This window comes from Acipenser ruthenus, chromosome 3, assembly GCF_902713425.1.
Source record: "Acipenser ruthenus chromosome 3, fAciRut3.2 maternal haplotype, whole genome shotgun sequence".
Classification (NCBI taxonomy): domain Eukaryota; kingdom Metazoa; phylum Chordata; class Actinopteri; order Acipenseriformes; family Acipenseridae; genus Acipenser; species Acipenser ruthenus.
This window is the reverse complement of record NC_081191.1, coordinates 82,733,889-82,748,816: the sequence shown is the minus strand read 5'-3', so window position 1 is coordinate 82,748,816 and position 14,928 is coordinate 82,733,889. Positions and strand designations below refer to the sequence as shown.

Sequence of the window (14,928 nt, the reverse complement as noted above, 5' to 3'; positions counted from 1 at the left end):
TCTTGAAATGTATTTTTGTTTACGACTAAGTCGCCCTGGATAAGGACGTCTGCTAAGAAATAAATAATAATGAAACAATTTAAAATAAGTCAGCCTATGTGTTCTGCATTCCCCCCATTCCCCAGCAGGTGTCACTGGAGAGCAATGAGTGTTCCCCTGCAGGCAGCCTGTATATTAATTATATAAATGTATTGTCTGCCAAGGGGCTTTTGAATGAAGACAAATGCATAACACCCCCCAGCTATACTGCCAACCACCACAACCACATATGGAGAGTTACCTATGTGTGTATATTAAAATAATGACATTATTTAAAAAGGAAAACCATCATTTTTAGTCATGCATTACAAATCAAATAATGTGCATTGTACTGTGACCTTTGTATCGTAATCCAGTATGTATTGTGAATCTAGTATATCATTAAACCTGCACCTTCAGCCACTGGCCTCTGCATGTCGAAACATCCATATATACAACCGTCTCTTTAAAACCCATAGCTGCACTACAAAACAGAATGGCTCTAAAATGAACATGAATTCCAGCATGCCATATGAATAGGAATAATGGGGTCAGGCTGGCGGTATCCACAGCGAGCCAGGCTGGAGTACAATCCTCTTTTACTTCGTCAGTGACAGTCCCCTCGCTCTACTTGAACCCTCACTGGCGCAGCTGTGAACAGTGAATTCACTCTGGGCCCGATCCAGACGAACACAGCATTAATAAAATGATTATTAACAAAAAGACGGGAACAAACGGTGCCAGTTTCCTCGGGCAAATCGGAAAATTAACAAAATGATTGAAAATATGGGAATGAATGGTGGTACTATGGAATGCTTGATGATCAAGTTAGAATTTATTTATTTAATTTTTTTTCAGTGCCACCTGCTTCTGTAAGGTTAAGACTAGCATGAATGTTTACGAGAGGTTACAATCAATTCCAGAAGAACACTTTGCAATTCTGTTTAAAAAAAACACAATATGTTGTTCTACCTGGAGTACTAGAATATAGAAGCTGGCTTAATATTGGAGAAATAAAACAGGATAAAGTTTGACAACTGATCGGGTCAGGCAAGCAGACCAGAATAAACTTAAGGTTTGCACCCATACTGTTAAAAATGCTTGCACGATTTGTAGCAAAGCCTTCAAAAAACAATGCAAACATTTCTCACAGTTTGTGCCAGGTTTGCAAGAAATCCTTGTTTATCCTTGATAAACCTTGATTCTTGCATTTAAAACCTGGCATATCTCACTTCACCCTTGTGTTACCAGCTAAACATACGAGAGACAAACGTACAGAAGAATTTCGCAGCACTGGACTAAGCACTTTATTGATTCATTTGATTTCACATCCTTTCAAAGTGCTTGGGTGGTCTTTGCATCATCCAAACACAATACTTGAATTTTTACTGGTTTAGGCGGGTCCTTCATGAAGTGTATGTTTAACACATCACTTTATAGAAGACACAAGAACGAGCCATCATAGATGCACTTGCCACGAGTCAGTGGTATTTCAGAATGAGATCTTTATTTAAGATGTGCTCCTTTAATGAGAAATGTCTATGGCCGAATCAGAACCCCTTTTGAGGTTCACGTTAAATCACACCTGCTAATATGGTGCCTTAAATCGTGACTTCCTACTTCACTAAATCAGATTTTGTTTTCAGCTTTCATTACATTAGCAGCAGTGTGGAGTAGTGGTTAGGGCTCTGGACTCTTGACCGGAGGGTTGTGGGTTCAATGTCCAGTGGGGGACACTGCTGCTGTACCCCTGAGCAAGGCAACTGTATAAATGGGTAATTGTACGTAACAATAATGTGATATCTTGCCCTGGATAAGGGCGTCTGCTAAGAAATAAATAATAATAATTAAGCCCGTCAACAGCAGACCAAGGAAAACAAACTTTAGTCCATGGAATACAAATTTAGATAATTTGCAGGATGACTCTGCCGGATGACGGAGATACATACAATTTAAATTCTGTGATGCTTGAAAACTTACCTGTAGTTCAGGGGGCCCTCCCTCATCTCTGATCAGAAGGAGGTAACTCTGTCCATCCACAATAATCTCCTTCTTAAACCTGCCACCTGTAGATTGCAATTTAAATTCTAGTGAGATTTATGTTCAGGGTCTTGTAAAATGATGACTGAAAACACAATACAAAATTTACAGTACAACAATACAAAGCAGCTACAGGAGATCTACATTTCATTGTGAACAAGAACATCATTTGGTATAAGCAAACTATTTAGTTCAAGTTATTCTCTGGTTAAATGCAGGGTGGTTTATAAGCAAGTAATGCTGCATTCTGTAGTTTCAAAAAAAATGTACAGAATCTAAACCTTTCCTTTAGACAAATGGCGTTGTATTAACTATTTCAGAACATTACAGAGAGAACCGTAGGATAACAAATGCAGTATTTGATTGTCTTAAGTCATCCATAATGCACACTCCAGTAAATATTATTGGTTGCCATAATTTAATTAACGCAAACAGTCTAATCGAAATGATCTATTCCAAATCCAAAGCATTACTCTCGAACAACACTCAACGATTCTGTGCAAGGTACAAGAAAAGCAAATGTTCATCTGGCAATACTTCTTTTTGCACTGGCACTGCACTACAGTCACATACTCTATACCTAGAATCGTATTGCCCATCATTTAGACCCTCCACCTGCAAAGCCTGGCCACTTTATAAGGACCTGTCTACCTGATTGGATTTAGAATTGCCTTTGTGTGGGGCATGTACTCCTGGTACACCCTGAGACCCTTGATTACTCTGGAAGGCTGAACAAATGATGCAATACGTAACCATTTTGATAGATCAAGTCCACCAAACAATGCTGCACTGGTACTTTGATGTGACGGCTACTAAGACGATAATGCACCCGGCCACCATGCCAGAATTGTGTGTGAATGGTTTGAAGCACATGAAAGATAATTCAGGCATCTTCCATGGACACCACAATCCCCAGATCGCAATTCAACTGAGCATGATTTGAACAAAGCAAAGCATCGATCAAGTCCTGCCCATCTCTTGGCATCAATTGCGTGAATTATTATTAACTGGATGGTAACATAATGCAGGACGCCACGTCTTGTTAAGGCTATGATCAAGGCAATCAGTGGCCCAACCTGATATTAGACAGTCCTAATAAAGTGACCAGGCACCGTAACTTTGCACTGAATGTTTTTTTTTTGTTTTGTTTTGTTTTTCTCTTCACAGCAGCATGCAAAGTGACCTATTGACTTTAAAATCACCCTGTACATCAATCTCTAGACCAGAGCCGGCGACATTCATGCAGTGCTTGCATCTCTCTGCTTGCATCAGAACATGTTTTGCAGAAGACATTGTTTGGGGATGTATCAGATGAATATGCTGAAATAGCATAGGTCTGCATGGTTAGAAGCAGCAAGCACAAGCAAGCAAGTTTCTTCCCAGAGCCTGCAACCACCCTGGGAAATAGAAGTAGGTCCGCTTTGTAATTAAATGATAAGAAATGCCGGCTGCAATAAATCTGAAAATTGATGAAAAAGATTTTGTGGAAGGTTACTGTCAGCAAAAAAAGGGAGGATTGGACAGATAATTTTCTTAATTCCTGCAAGACAGAGCATCAGAGAATCTTTTTATTTTCACAAAATAAAAAAAATAAATAAATAAAAAGATTTCTCAATAAAATGCTAAAGAGAGAAAATTACGTAAATCTGTCTTTATGTCAACCCTCTTTAAAAGATTAAAGACTAAAAAGAGATTTCGGATAAACCTATTTAAGATCAGGATTATAGCTGCCAAGATTATATAGAATAAAGAAGGCTGCATCTGGTATTCAAGGGATGTGGCACAAACTGTTCCTGTACAACTCAAACCTCGTAGCAATACCAGGCTATACTTCAAATACACTCACAGAAGTATAGACTGTCACATATCACTGTACCAAAATATTTTTTAATCATCTTCTGAGAATCTGGTTTGAAAATATAACTAATACGAGTTGCTGTATAATGAGAAGTATCTGGTAAAGTAATTTACTGTAACTGGAGCAATTGCATGCCCACAATAAACTGTCTGCACTAGTTGAACTTTATTGCTATTACTATTATTGAATTACAAAAGATCTATCCACTGCAATTGCTGGCTGTGTTCACTAGATGCTGCAAGAAGAATGGAATGCATTCGATTCTGTACAATCTGGGAATAATTATAAAATTGAGGATATTCATGCAATCATTTTCAGCATTGAGATACCTTTTCTTCTTTTTTTAAGTTATCAACCAACTGCTATCATTCTGTACTTTGGCTCATATTTTTATAGCCAATTTACACAAAGCAGAACATGACAAGCCATCCTGCCGGGGCTTGCCCAATCCTGGAATACCAGCCAACATTTTTTTGGTCATCACTTAATACTTGTAAATAGAAATACTTCAAGTAAAGCAGTCAATCAAGACACCCAAAATAAGCAGTTCTAGCACACCTGGAGGGGCTTTAGCCAAGGTGTGGAGGTTTGAAGCATTGTTAAAAACACAGATACTTGCACAGCACAGGCAGCAGTGTTCTAGATAAAGCACTATTGATACCAGAGACACACTTTTTTTTTAACTAACCTAATCTATAAATGACAGTGTTTATAATTAGAATTTTGTCTCCTGATCTAGTGATGATGTATGGTCATATTACTGGGCTACAGGTTCATGAAACTTAGGCTGCTTAAATTCAATGTTTAATGTAAGTTTCAAGATTCTAAAGTCCTGTTAGCTTTTAGAGGCTATCTATCCGTGGGAGAATGATTGCTCTATTCAGTCCTTGAGGTTTCAAATAAAACGTGAAAACAAATATCAAGTATCAATTCACTATGTTTACAGAATTTAGTTTATATTATAAAAACGGTGCAATACCATGTATGAACATTAATAAAGGTTTATAATTCAATGGAAAGATTCCCTGCACTCTGATTGGCTGAGCTAGGGGGATATAATCCCGAGTATATGACCTTAGAATGTTTGTAACCATTTACAAAAGGAAAAATATCAGTATCATTCCACCAGTTTTATCTGTAACAAATTGCTGTTTAAAGTAAATGTCAATCTTTTTAATAACATGTTAAATTTATCTGCCCCCTATTTTACTGCATTTAATCCTGTGCTTTAGAGTACTGTAATCTGTCACAAGTGTTATTTAATCTGTAGTATTTTGTATTTAATTATATCCTGATGTAACTATCACTGACACTTATCTGCTCCGTTATTGAATCGTATTTTGTCATACTTGTACTTGCTTGTCATTGTATTTATCTTGCTCTTAATTGTATTATTACTTGTACTGTGATTCTTGAAATGTATTTTTGTTTACGACTGTAAGTCACCCTGGATAAGGGTGTCTGCTAAGAAATAAATAATAATAATAATAATAATAATAATAATAATAATAATAATAATTATTATTATTATTATTATTATTATTATTAATAAATTATTAAATTGAGTCAAATTAAAGTGAAAAACCTACTACTACTACTATCAGGTTACTCAAACATACTTCTAGATTTAAACAGAAAAAAAATCAGTTTTAACCTAACAAAGACACCTGAAACAAAATTTAAAAAGGCATTAAACCACTGATAATGTCTTTTAAAAACGCAAAGTAAACACTGTTTTGTACACTCATTTTATATAGAAGCTCACAGAAAATGTTGTTATAATGGAGATTGATTTCCATTACACGAGAGTAGATGTTAAAACTTCATGCTGATTTGAACTCGGCTCTCGCCAAGATAAGCACCAACTAAGACATAGCTTTACAGTAAACTAATGTGATCCATCTGTGTCTCCATCCATATGATGATGTAGATATCCTTCTGTCTGGTGTTGATGGCTGAAGTGTAATGCTGGCTCCAGGGATCAGCTTATTGCCTCACTAGCGCATCAGCACACAACGGCTGCGATGCTGGCTCCGGGGATCAACCACAGTGCGGTCTCCCCAGCGCATCAGCATGACAACCGTCTGGATTGAGCTAAGTAGGGTACATCTCTGGGGTCTTCAAGTGGGCACCTTCCATTCTTGGTGTTTCGTCGACTAGCCCACGACACCTCAAGAGGGCTCGACTGTGATTCTGGCGTCCCAGCATCACCCCCCTCCGTCCCCCACTCAACTCAGCCCAGCTTACTTACCCGTACATCAGTGTTTCTTTCTTTCTATTGTGCTTGAGATCCCCTGCCAGAATCTTTCCGTCTAAACCACAGCCAGTTGCTGCTCATCTCTGCTGCTTCAGATAAGTTCTTCACTGTGCGACGCAACTTTTGGCCACTGAATCCGACGGCTCTGAGAAACCGGGTTGTAGAGTGTGCCACAAATCCACGACAACCCACCTCCACTGGGTAAACCCGGACTCTCCATCCTCGCTGTTCCACTTCAGCGGCTAGTTGAGCATACCGCAGTTTCTTCTTCTCATACGCCTCATCTACAGCATCCTCCCATGGCACTGTTAACTCTACCAGGTGAACAAGGCGTGCTGATCCAGACCACAAGACAATATCTGGTCGAAGGTTAGTGGTGGCAATCTCAGGTGGAAAAATAAGCTGTTGACCAACATCTGTGAGCATTTTCCAGTCTCTAGCAGCTTCCAGTTGTCCTGGGCGAGGATTGGTTTTAACACCTTTTCTTGGTGGTTGCTCTCCTGGGCGAAGGAATGTTGTCTTTTGTGTGTAATGTTTTGATGGAACATGTGGCAACTTATTGGTCATGTTACGCTTGTCTTCCAATGCTAAGGCCAAACATCGCAGCACCTGGTCATGGCGCCAAGTAAACCGTCCTTGGCTAAGAGCCACCTTACATCCTGTCAAAATGGGCCTTAATGTTGCAGGTGATGAACACAAAGGACATGAGGGATCCTCTCCTACCCAGAGGTTTAGGTTCTGTGGTGATGGGAGAACATCATATGTTGACCTGATGAGGAAACTGATCCTGCTCTGTTCCACTGACCATAGGTCTTGCCAGCCAATCTTGCGTTGTTCCACACTCTCCCATCTCATCCATTCTCCCTGCTTCGCCTGGGAAATGGCCTTTATGCACCTCATCCTCTCCTCCTGCTTTTGCACCTCGTTGACTACCAGCTTCCTCCGTTGAGCTGGGGCTGCCTTGTGCCATGTAGGAGGAGCTGAACCGAGACCAAGACCCCCTCTTCCATGCTGAACCTGCCCCATGATATCACCAATTCGAAGGGCAGCCTTTGCATCCTCCACAGCTTTCTTTGCTGCCCACTTTCTTCCAGTTTTCAACACAGGTGCTGCCTCCCTTATGCATTTGTCGCGTGACTCTACTAATGTCATTTCCAGTCGGACCTTGGCACACTTAAACTCCTCGGTTAGAGCGGAGACTGGTAGCTGCAGTATTCCTTTACCATAAAGTCCCACTCTGCTGAGGCAGCGCGGAACTCCCAACCATTTCCTGATGTATGAACTGATTAAAGCTTCCAGCTTCTCTACTGTTGTCAAAGAAACCTCATACACAGTCAGTGTCCACAGAAACCTCGGCAGTAGACCGAACTGAAAGCACCAGAGTTTTAGTATGCCTGGTAAAGCGCTGCTGTCTATACTCTTCAACCCTTCCACTGCTTGCTGTCTAACTTCTCCCACACGAACTGTGTCCTTTAGATCCCTGTCGTACCATCTCCCAAGACTCTTCACTGGCTTCTCAGACACTGTTGGTATTGCCTCACCATTAATGACGAACTGACTATATTTTAGAGTGCTTATGTGGTAGGATACATAAAAAAAAAAATAAAATAAATACATGAAGTTAAAATAATAATTATAATAAGACCCTCCACAGAGAGCATTACAAGGCATCATGGTCTGTTTGAATATAATAGTGCCCTCGACTTAGGTCTCAGACCCCATTATCCAAACTGTCCATAATGCCTGGTAATGCCCTGGTCTTATTGTTCACACATGAAGGTGTGAACACATATGCTCCAAAAATATTTTGCTATGGGGAATAAAGCGGTTTATGACCCTAAATGCCTTCTGGTAGATTCCAGATATAGAAGGTGCCAAAGACTAAAGGCAGTTTAACAGTAAAGAGTTGTTACCCACCTGATACTAAATCACTATCTATTCAGGCACTTCTATACCTCTTTAAATTGCATCTGCAATCTATGCATTTCAGTTATTTAAAAATAGAATAATTTCCCCTGTTCGTTTTAGATCCAAAAAAGCCTAAAAATGTGCCATATGCAGTTTAGTAAATGTTTTTTTAAGGTGACCCCCAAAGGCAAAGACTGCTTCTACAGAAATTCAAATTTCTGCTTTGGAAGAACTGTGCAATTATCTGTTAGTTGTGGAATTGGTTAACTGTGAGGGGAGAGGGTGCAAATTACTTTTACAGATTAAAACCAGCTAAGGATTAGAAAGGAACACAACACTACAGGCCCAGTGACATGAATCCTGTGTTTCTATGGCAACAGAACTACCGTACCTGCTTTGAGGTCTTGAGCGATGACAGACAGAATACGGAACAGGGGGTGAAAAAAATCAAACAAAAAAAGCAGGAACACCATGATCACAGAAAAATAAAAAAAATAAAAATAGGAGACAAATATATAGTAAATTGGAAGCAGCTTTGTAATCAAATTAGGCTAATAGAAGGCAGAAATGTAACATACAATTAAAACAGAAGCGATATGTGTCAGCAGAGGAACTGTTTATGAATGTCACTTAAATCAGCACCAGCAAGAATTATGGCTATATGGACTAAAATGTACCTACACACTCTAAGCTGTACCGTAAAGTGTAATAAACCATCATTTCACCAGTACTTTGTCCTTGTCAAGTAACTGTATAGTATTGTGGCAAAGTGGTTTGCAGTGCGCAGGTGTAGGGGAGATGCAGTGATCAAGACAAGGACAAAGTACTGGTGAAATGATGGTTTATTTATTTGTAATCCACAGTCTGATAACAGTAAACAATAAGTGATAACAGACAATACACAGCGTGGGTATTGCTCTGTTTAATCCACGGGTTCAGTCCCGAAATAATAGTCCAGATATATAAAATCACCAACAATAAACACAAAACACAATCCGTAATGCTGTAGTGCTCGTGGTGCAAATACAATTAAATCGTGACTCAAGGGCAGTGTTGTCCAGGTTTTGTGCTGGCCTGTAGCGACAGCTCTGAATCGTGTTAGCCGTTTAATAATAACAAACAAGTATTTTAGACACGACAAAACAAACAAAACACTCACAATAACAATACGGGTTCTCCTTCCTGTTCAGCATTAACCATAACAAAGGAACAGATCACCTCCCTACGTCCCCTTATATACCATCAATCACGCCCCCTTGGTTAACGATTGCAACCGCTCCTCCAATCTGCGGCTGCCACATCGTTTCCCTTCCTGGTCAATGATTTAGTGTACCGTAGCTCCGCCCCCTTTCTAGAAACTTGGGAATTAATTGTCTGGCAATCCAGTCCAGGGCACTCTGTTCCCTTTACACAGCGCTCTCACAGGCTGGGAGGGTGATTTATCACCAAGAATCATTCTGTCTCTGTCACAGATATACAGTAGGCAGGGATCGAATTTTTGTCCAAAATTCTGTTAAAAAAAAATAAAGTATTAAGCTATTATGTGAAACATCTGCCACTTGTTAATTGTGTGACATGTTCCAGAGGTTTTCACAGTTAATATGACAACTTTCAATTGATTGTTCATTTTAGATCAGCGTCAATAATGACACTGCCCTGACTGAATGGGTGGAGATGAACAATGCGGACTACAATCAATTTGGACGTCAATCAAATGTACTGTATGTCTAACAAGCTTACAGGAAATCTGAAAGACCTGTAGTGCCCTTGTCTGAAAAGTCTTTCTGATTCACTATTAAACATGAGCCCTAAGGTCCTTTTTGGACAATTGTGATAATAAAACACAGTATGACTGACATCCAACTTGCATGCCATCAGATTTGCCACCTTCCTCCCACTCAGTCGGCTCGAAACCAATACAGTCCTCTAACAAGCAAGCAATTCCTTACAGTATGTTGGGCACTCATAAAAAATGTACACTGAATAAATCAAGCCTTCTTTGTAGTTGCATCAAATTAAAATATGTATATATTGTGATAGCTTGAATCAGCAATCTTTAGTAATTTGAAAATGAATTAAATAAATATAAAAAGGAAAGGATGTGTAAAAATGACATCTTAATCTTGTATTTAATAAATCCAGATGACTGGATATGAAAACAAAAAAACAAACAAAAAAAAATACAGCATGAGCTTATATCATGTTCCTGCAAGCAAATAATTATTTTTGAAAAAAATAAAAAACCTTCAATTGCAATCTGCAGCAAACCCACAAGATGGAATGAACAAGGATACATCATTTATGAAACTCTATACAGGGGTTGTGTTTAAAAAACAAAACTGGAGGGCTCCCGAGTGGTGCATCCAGTAAAGGCACAACGCGCAGAGTGCAGGATGCGCCCTATAGCTTGGAGGTTGCCAGTTCTAATCCAGGCTATGTCACTGTTGACTGTGGTCGGGAGTTCCCGATGGGCGGCGCACAATTGGCCAAGTGCTGCCTGGGTGGGGAGGGTTTAGGTCGGCTGGGGAATCCTTGGCTCACTGTGCATCAGCGACCCCTGTGGCTAGCCGGGCACCTGCAGGCCTGCCTGTGTGCAATTCAGAACTGCGTGGTCCTCCGACGCTGTAGTTCTACAGTAGCTTCATGGCAGGCTTGCAGTGCAAAAAAAAAAAGTGGATGGCTGAAGGCACATGTTTCGGGGGATGCGAGTGCTTGTCTTCGTCTCTCCCGAGTTAGTGCAGGGGTTGCAGCGGTGAGCCAGGTTGAATAATTGGGGGCATTCCAAATTGGTGAAACAATGTTTTAAAAAAATATTTATTTATTTATTTTTTTTTTAAATAGGGGGAAAATAATTGCTGATTAAAAATAAATAAATAAATAAATAAATAAATAAATAAAGTCAATAAAAGGTACTGTATAGTAATTTACATAGTCTTGGCCTTGTTAACCAAACACCTACCAACCACTGGCCAGAGCTTTCCTACTCTGAAACGGACTTGGAATATATATGTGTGCTATATATGTGTGATACAGATTACAGGCATTTCTAATTATGTTTTGTTCAGTCCTTTAAATTAGTTACTGGTATTTATTGACTCCTCCAGGTTATTGATTAAGACTCTATAATAAAAATATATATATATTTGTGAAAACAGTCGAGCAATTGAATGATGCAATACCTCATTCCTGTCGACCCAGGCTCCCACCTGTGTATTCCATATGTTACTGCCAATCACTACAGTACACACAGGACTGACCGTGTTCGTTGCAACCTGCACCTGCCCAACATCTCAGCTTACCTTCAGGGGATTCCTCCTGAACGTATGTGCCAGTCAGGTACCTGTGGACCAGTGCCGATTTCCCACTTGATAGGTTGCCTACAATACCCTGTGAACCCAAGAACAGAGAAAAACACTTGTGTTTTAGGTTATGACTTTAGAATATCTTTACCCTGTGTCGGTTACATGGACACTGAATCCCTGAACTCAATAACCTCGAACTGAGAATGATGCAACACACAGTAAGCCATTAGAGAGTGGAGATACTAGTAACGTTCAAGAGTAGTTTATGCATGTTCATTGTACATTTTGAGATTGGTCATGAGTCATGACCAGATTAGAAAGTCTTCGATAAGGAGGACAGAATTCATGGAAAACCTATTTTTGGTGAATACAAACATACTGTAAAAATCTGGAATACAATACCCCAACTCATTCACTGTTTAGAAGGAAAGTAACAACTAGGTTGCTTGGCCAGCTAGCTCATTTCTTAGATTATTAAGATAAGTAAAACAATTTCCTTCCAAGAGCCTCCAGGATAGATCATGAAGGCAGGTCAACAGAATACAAAACATTTACAGAAATACAATTAAAAATACAGACTTCAGGTGTAAAATATTATTTACATAAAAAACACAAAGTAGAGCCAAAGTGCACTTCTATTTTTGGGAACGGTATTTGGTATTGTGAAATGTTTTGGACACTGAATTCGGAAAGGCCTCCTTGTAGTCAGTCAGTTAGCTGTTGGACATGGCTGGCAAGTTCTTGCACTACTCATACAAATATAATTGTATACAGTAATTGCATAGTAACATGTACATCAGCAGGAGAACATACATTGTATGAGTTAGCCTAGCAACTAAAGCCAGCACTTGTATTACAATTAATTCTCAGAGAGATTGGATTTCAGTAATTGTTTTGTATCCCATAAATTGTCACCCTTACATGAAAGACATGATCATATGCCAGGAGATCCCAAACTGGGACTCCTGGAGGCTGCAAGTAGATTTTCGGGAGGGGCACCACATACAGAAATATCACCCAAATAACCCTAACGGCTGACAAAATGATTCCCAATAAACACTGCACGGTAATGGAAACCCCCATTTTGGTAGTCCTGTGTTTAAAAAAATACAAAATACAAAGTCCTCAACACATCAGAAGGTATGTTGGAGCAGAGTGCCTCATTAACAAGATTAAAAAACCTCATTAATAAGGTGCAAGCTCTCCTGTTTCTCATGCCTTCTTGCCACCGTCGCTAATGAAAAACATTTTTTTACACACACTGCATAATTAACCAGAGCAGGTGAAGGAACAAATGGTGCACCTGCATGTTGTATGAGCTCACTGTGCAGCACATCACTAATCCACCAGGGCTACTGATTTTCCACGAGCAGGCATTGGGAATGGAATTGCTTGTTTTTTTTTTTGGTTTTTTCACTACACATAGCCACGTTGAGTTAATTCATCATGTGACGGTCATTCGAGTGACCATGAACGAGTCAATACCATTAAAGATCCTATTGCCAGTCGTAAGCACGTAGAGAACAAGAAAGCAAATGAGACGGCAACAATGGCAAAGCACTGCATTCTTCTATGCTGAAAAACTTAGACCCAAGGCACTGCACTCAAGGCGGGATTTTCCCAAAGTAAGTAAGCGAAATGAATTGCGAATTTAATTATTGATTAATTTATTTATTTTCACGCTACCTGCCTTTAATAAAGCTATAATTAGCAATGTCAAAACCATCGCCGTTTCTTAATTTAATTATATCATCTTACAATGAAACTAGTTCAAAGCTATTTTTGTAGCTATACATTCCTTAAAGGAAACCGATTGCTTTACCGTGTGGATGTAGTTACTATACTACACACCATTTGTTTCATAAAGACATTCTGTCTGGAAACACACCTCTTGTTAAATCTTGCAAACAAGGCAGAATTAGCAAAGCAACAATTAGGAGGACTTGCATTAAAAGGGGTGCTATTTAAAATTACAGATCAATAATACACAGCAGTGAACCTGTTTAGAGTCAGTCAACATGACTTTTTTTTTGTATCAGTTTTTCATATTTTATCCTGGTTGTAATGCCAACAAAACGCTAAACTTAATTTGCATACCTGCCAAGTCTGCCGATTTAGGGCATGATTCCCGATGAGATTCAAGAAACTCCCAATATTGTAGATTGCCAATTGTAATATATTATTACCTTAAGTAAATGTTCTCTAACAAGCGCCCATCCAACCAAAAGGGTATGTATATATATATCAATTCTGCACCCGCCACTTTTTTATTGTTACTGTAATGCCAGCAATAAGAAAGTCTTTTCAAAACACCTTCATTTGTAGACTGAACTACAGTGTTACTGGAAGACTGTAAATATGATTCTCACAACAGTGCTGAACTGTTGTAATATAATTCTTAGGTTTTCCTGCTTATATTAAATGCCAGCAATGAGCCAAGAGATGTTTAGAAACATTATGACAGGTTTTAAGTGTCTTCAGGTGCTTTAGTTACTATTACAGCAACAAGAGTCTTATTGAAAATCTTTAATAAAATGAAAAAAAGAAAGAATTGTGGTAATGGGTGATTCTCATGAAACTAACCTTGAACCATGGCGGTAATGATTTGAATATAAAAATCATTATGAAACTAAATGGTAAAACCTTAATCCAATAGATATACATGTATTCTGTTTTGCACATAAAGATATTAAAACATTTCAATTTTTTATGCATTTTCCAGTTAATTTCTCATTACCGCAATGTGTCCCGAATCAAAATGATGGTCATCTAATGTATTACAAGTAAAATAAACTCTTAAAAAAAAAAATGAATCAATGTATGTTGTGTCTAATGTCCAATAGTCTATAAAAATAATTAATTTAAAAATCTAGACATCATCATATGGATAATATAATGAAAAAACATGGTGTCCATCAACCCATTTCTCATTAACGCAATATTTGTTCGCTGCCCTGTCAAAATCACAACAATACTGTCAATAAAGTTTTATTCTCCCATGATGCATCAGCAAGAAGAGAAGTTCAAAGATGGACACAAGGTATGCTAGTCTCCTCACTTTTATTCACTAAAAATGTTGCACTTGTATCTATACCCCCTGTTCCCGACACTATAGATTCTCATTACCTCTATTGATGATACATTGGTATCAAAATGATTTTGATTATCAATTTTTGATCAATATGACAGTCTTTAAATTGCTCTACAAGATGATGTAATATTTTTTGCTGAGTCATGGCTGCCCCTATTGTTAGCATTTTTCATTAGGTCTCCTCATCACCGCAGTGTGCTTTTTCTTTACCGCTATTTTATGATGCCCATTTCGATAATGAGAACCTCAGTTTGCGGTAATGATAAAAGGCATATTTCTCAGTATTTTAACTTTAACTTGTCTTTTTATCTGTAATATTAATGTATAATATTAATGTATTACGTTGTTGCCCAGGTTGACAGTAGTGAGAAAAGGAGAGCTGCTGCAAAAGCTAGCTTGGCAAAGCATAGGGAGAAGATCTACAACAACCCAGAACTGTTGGAGGAATATAGAA

General features: G+C 38.7%; 1 protein-coding gene across 7 annotated transcripts in view; it reads right to left on the bottom strand.

Annotated features, from left to right (window-relative positions):
* Positions 1-14,928, bottom strand: part of LOC117435284 (arf-GAP with GTPase, ANK repeat and PH domain-containing protein 3) — a 240,588-nt gene that overhangs the window by 108,794 nt on the left and 116,866 nt on the right. For all 7 annotated transcript variants that reach the window (XM_034058331.3, XM_059017460.1, XM_059017465.1 and 4 more), the window contains exons 3-4: positions 11,381-11,468; positions 1,999-2,084 (exon numbers count right to left, since the gene is read on the bottom strand). In XM_034058331.3, coding sequence (XP_033914222.1) covers positions 1,999-2,084; positions 11,381-11,468 — 174 coding nt within the window. The remainder of the gene's footprint in view (positions 1-1,998; positions 2,085-11,380; positions 11,469-14,928) is intronic.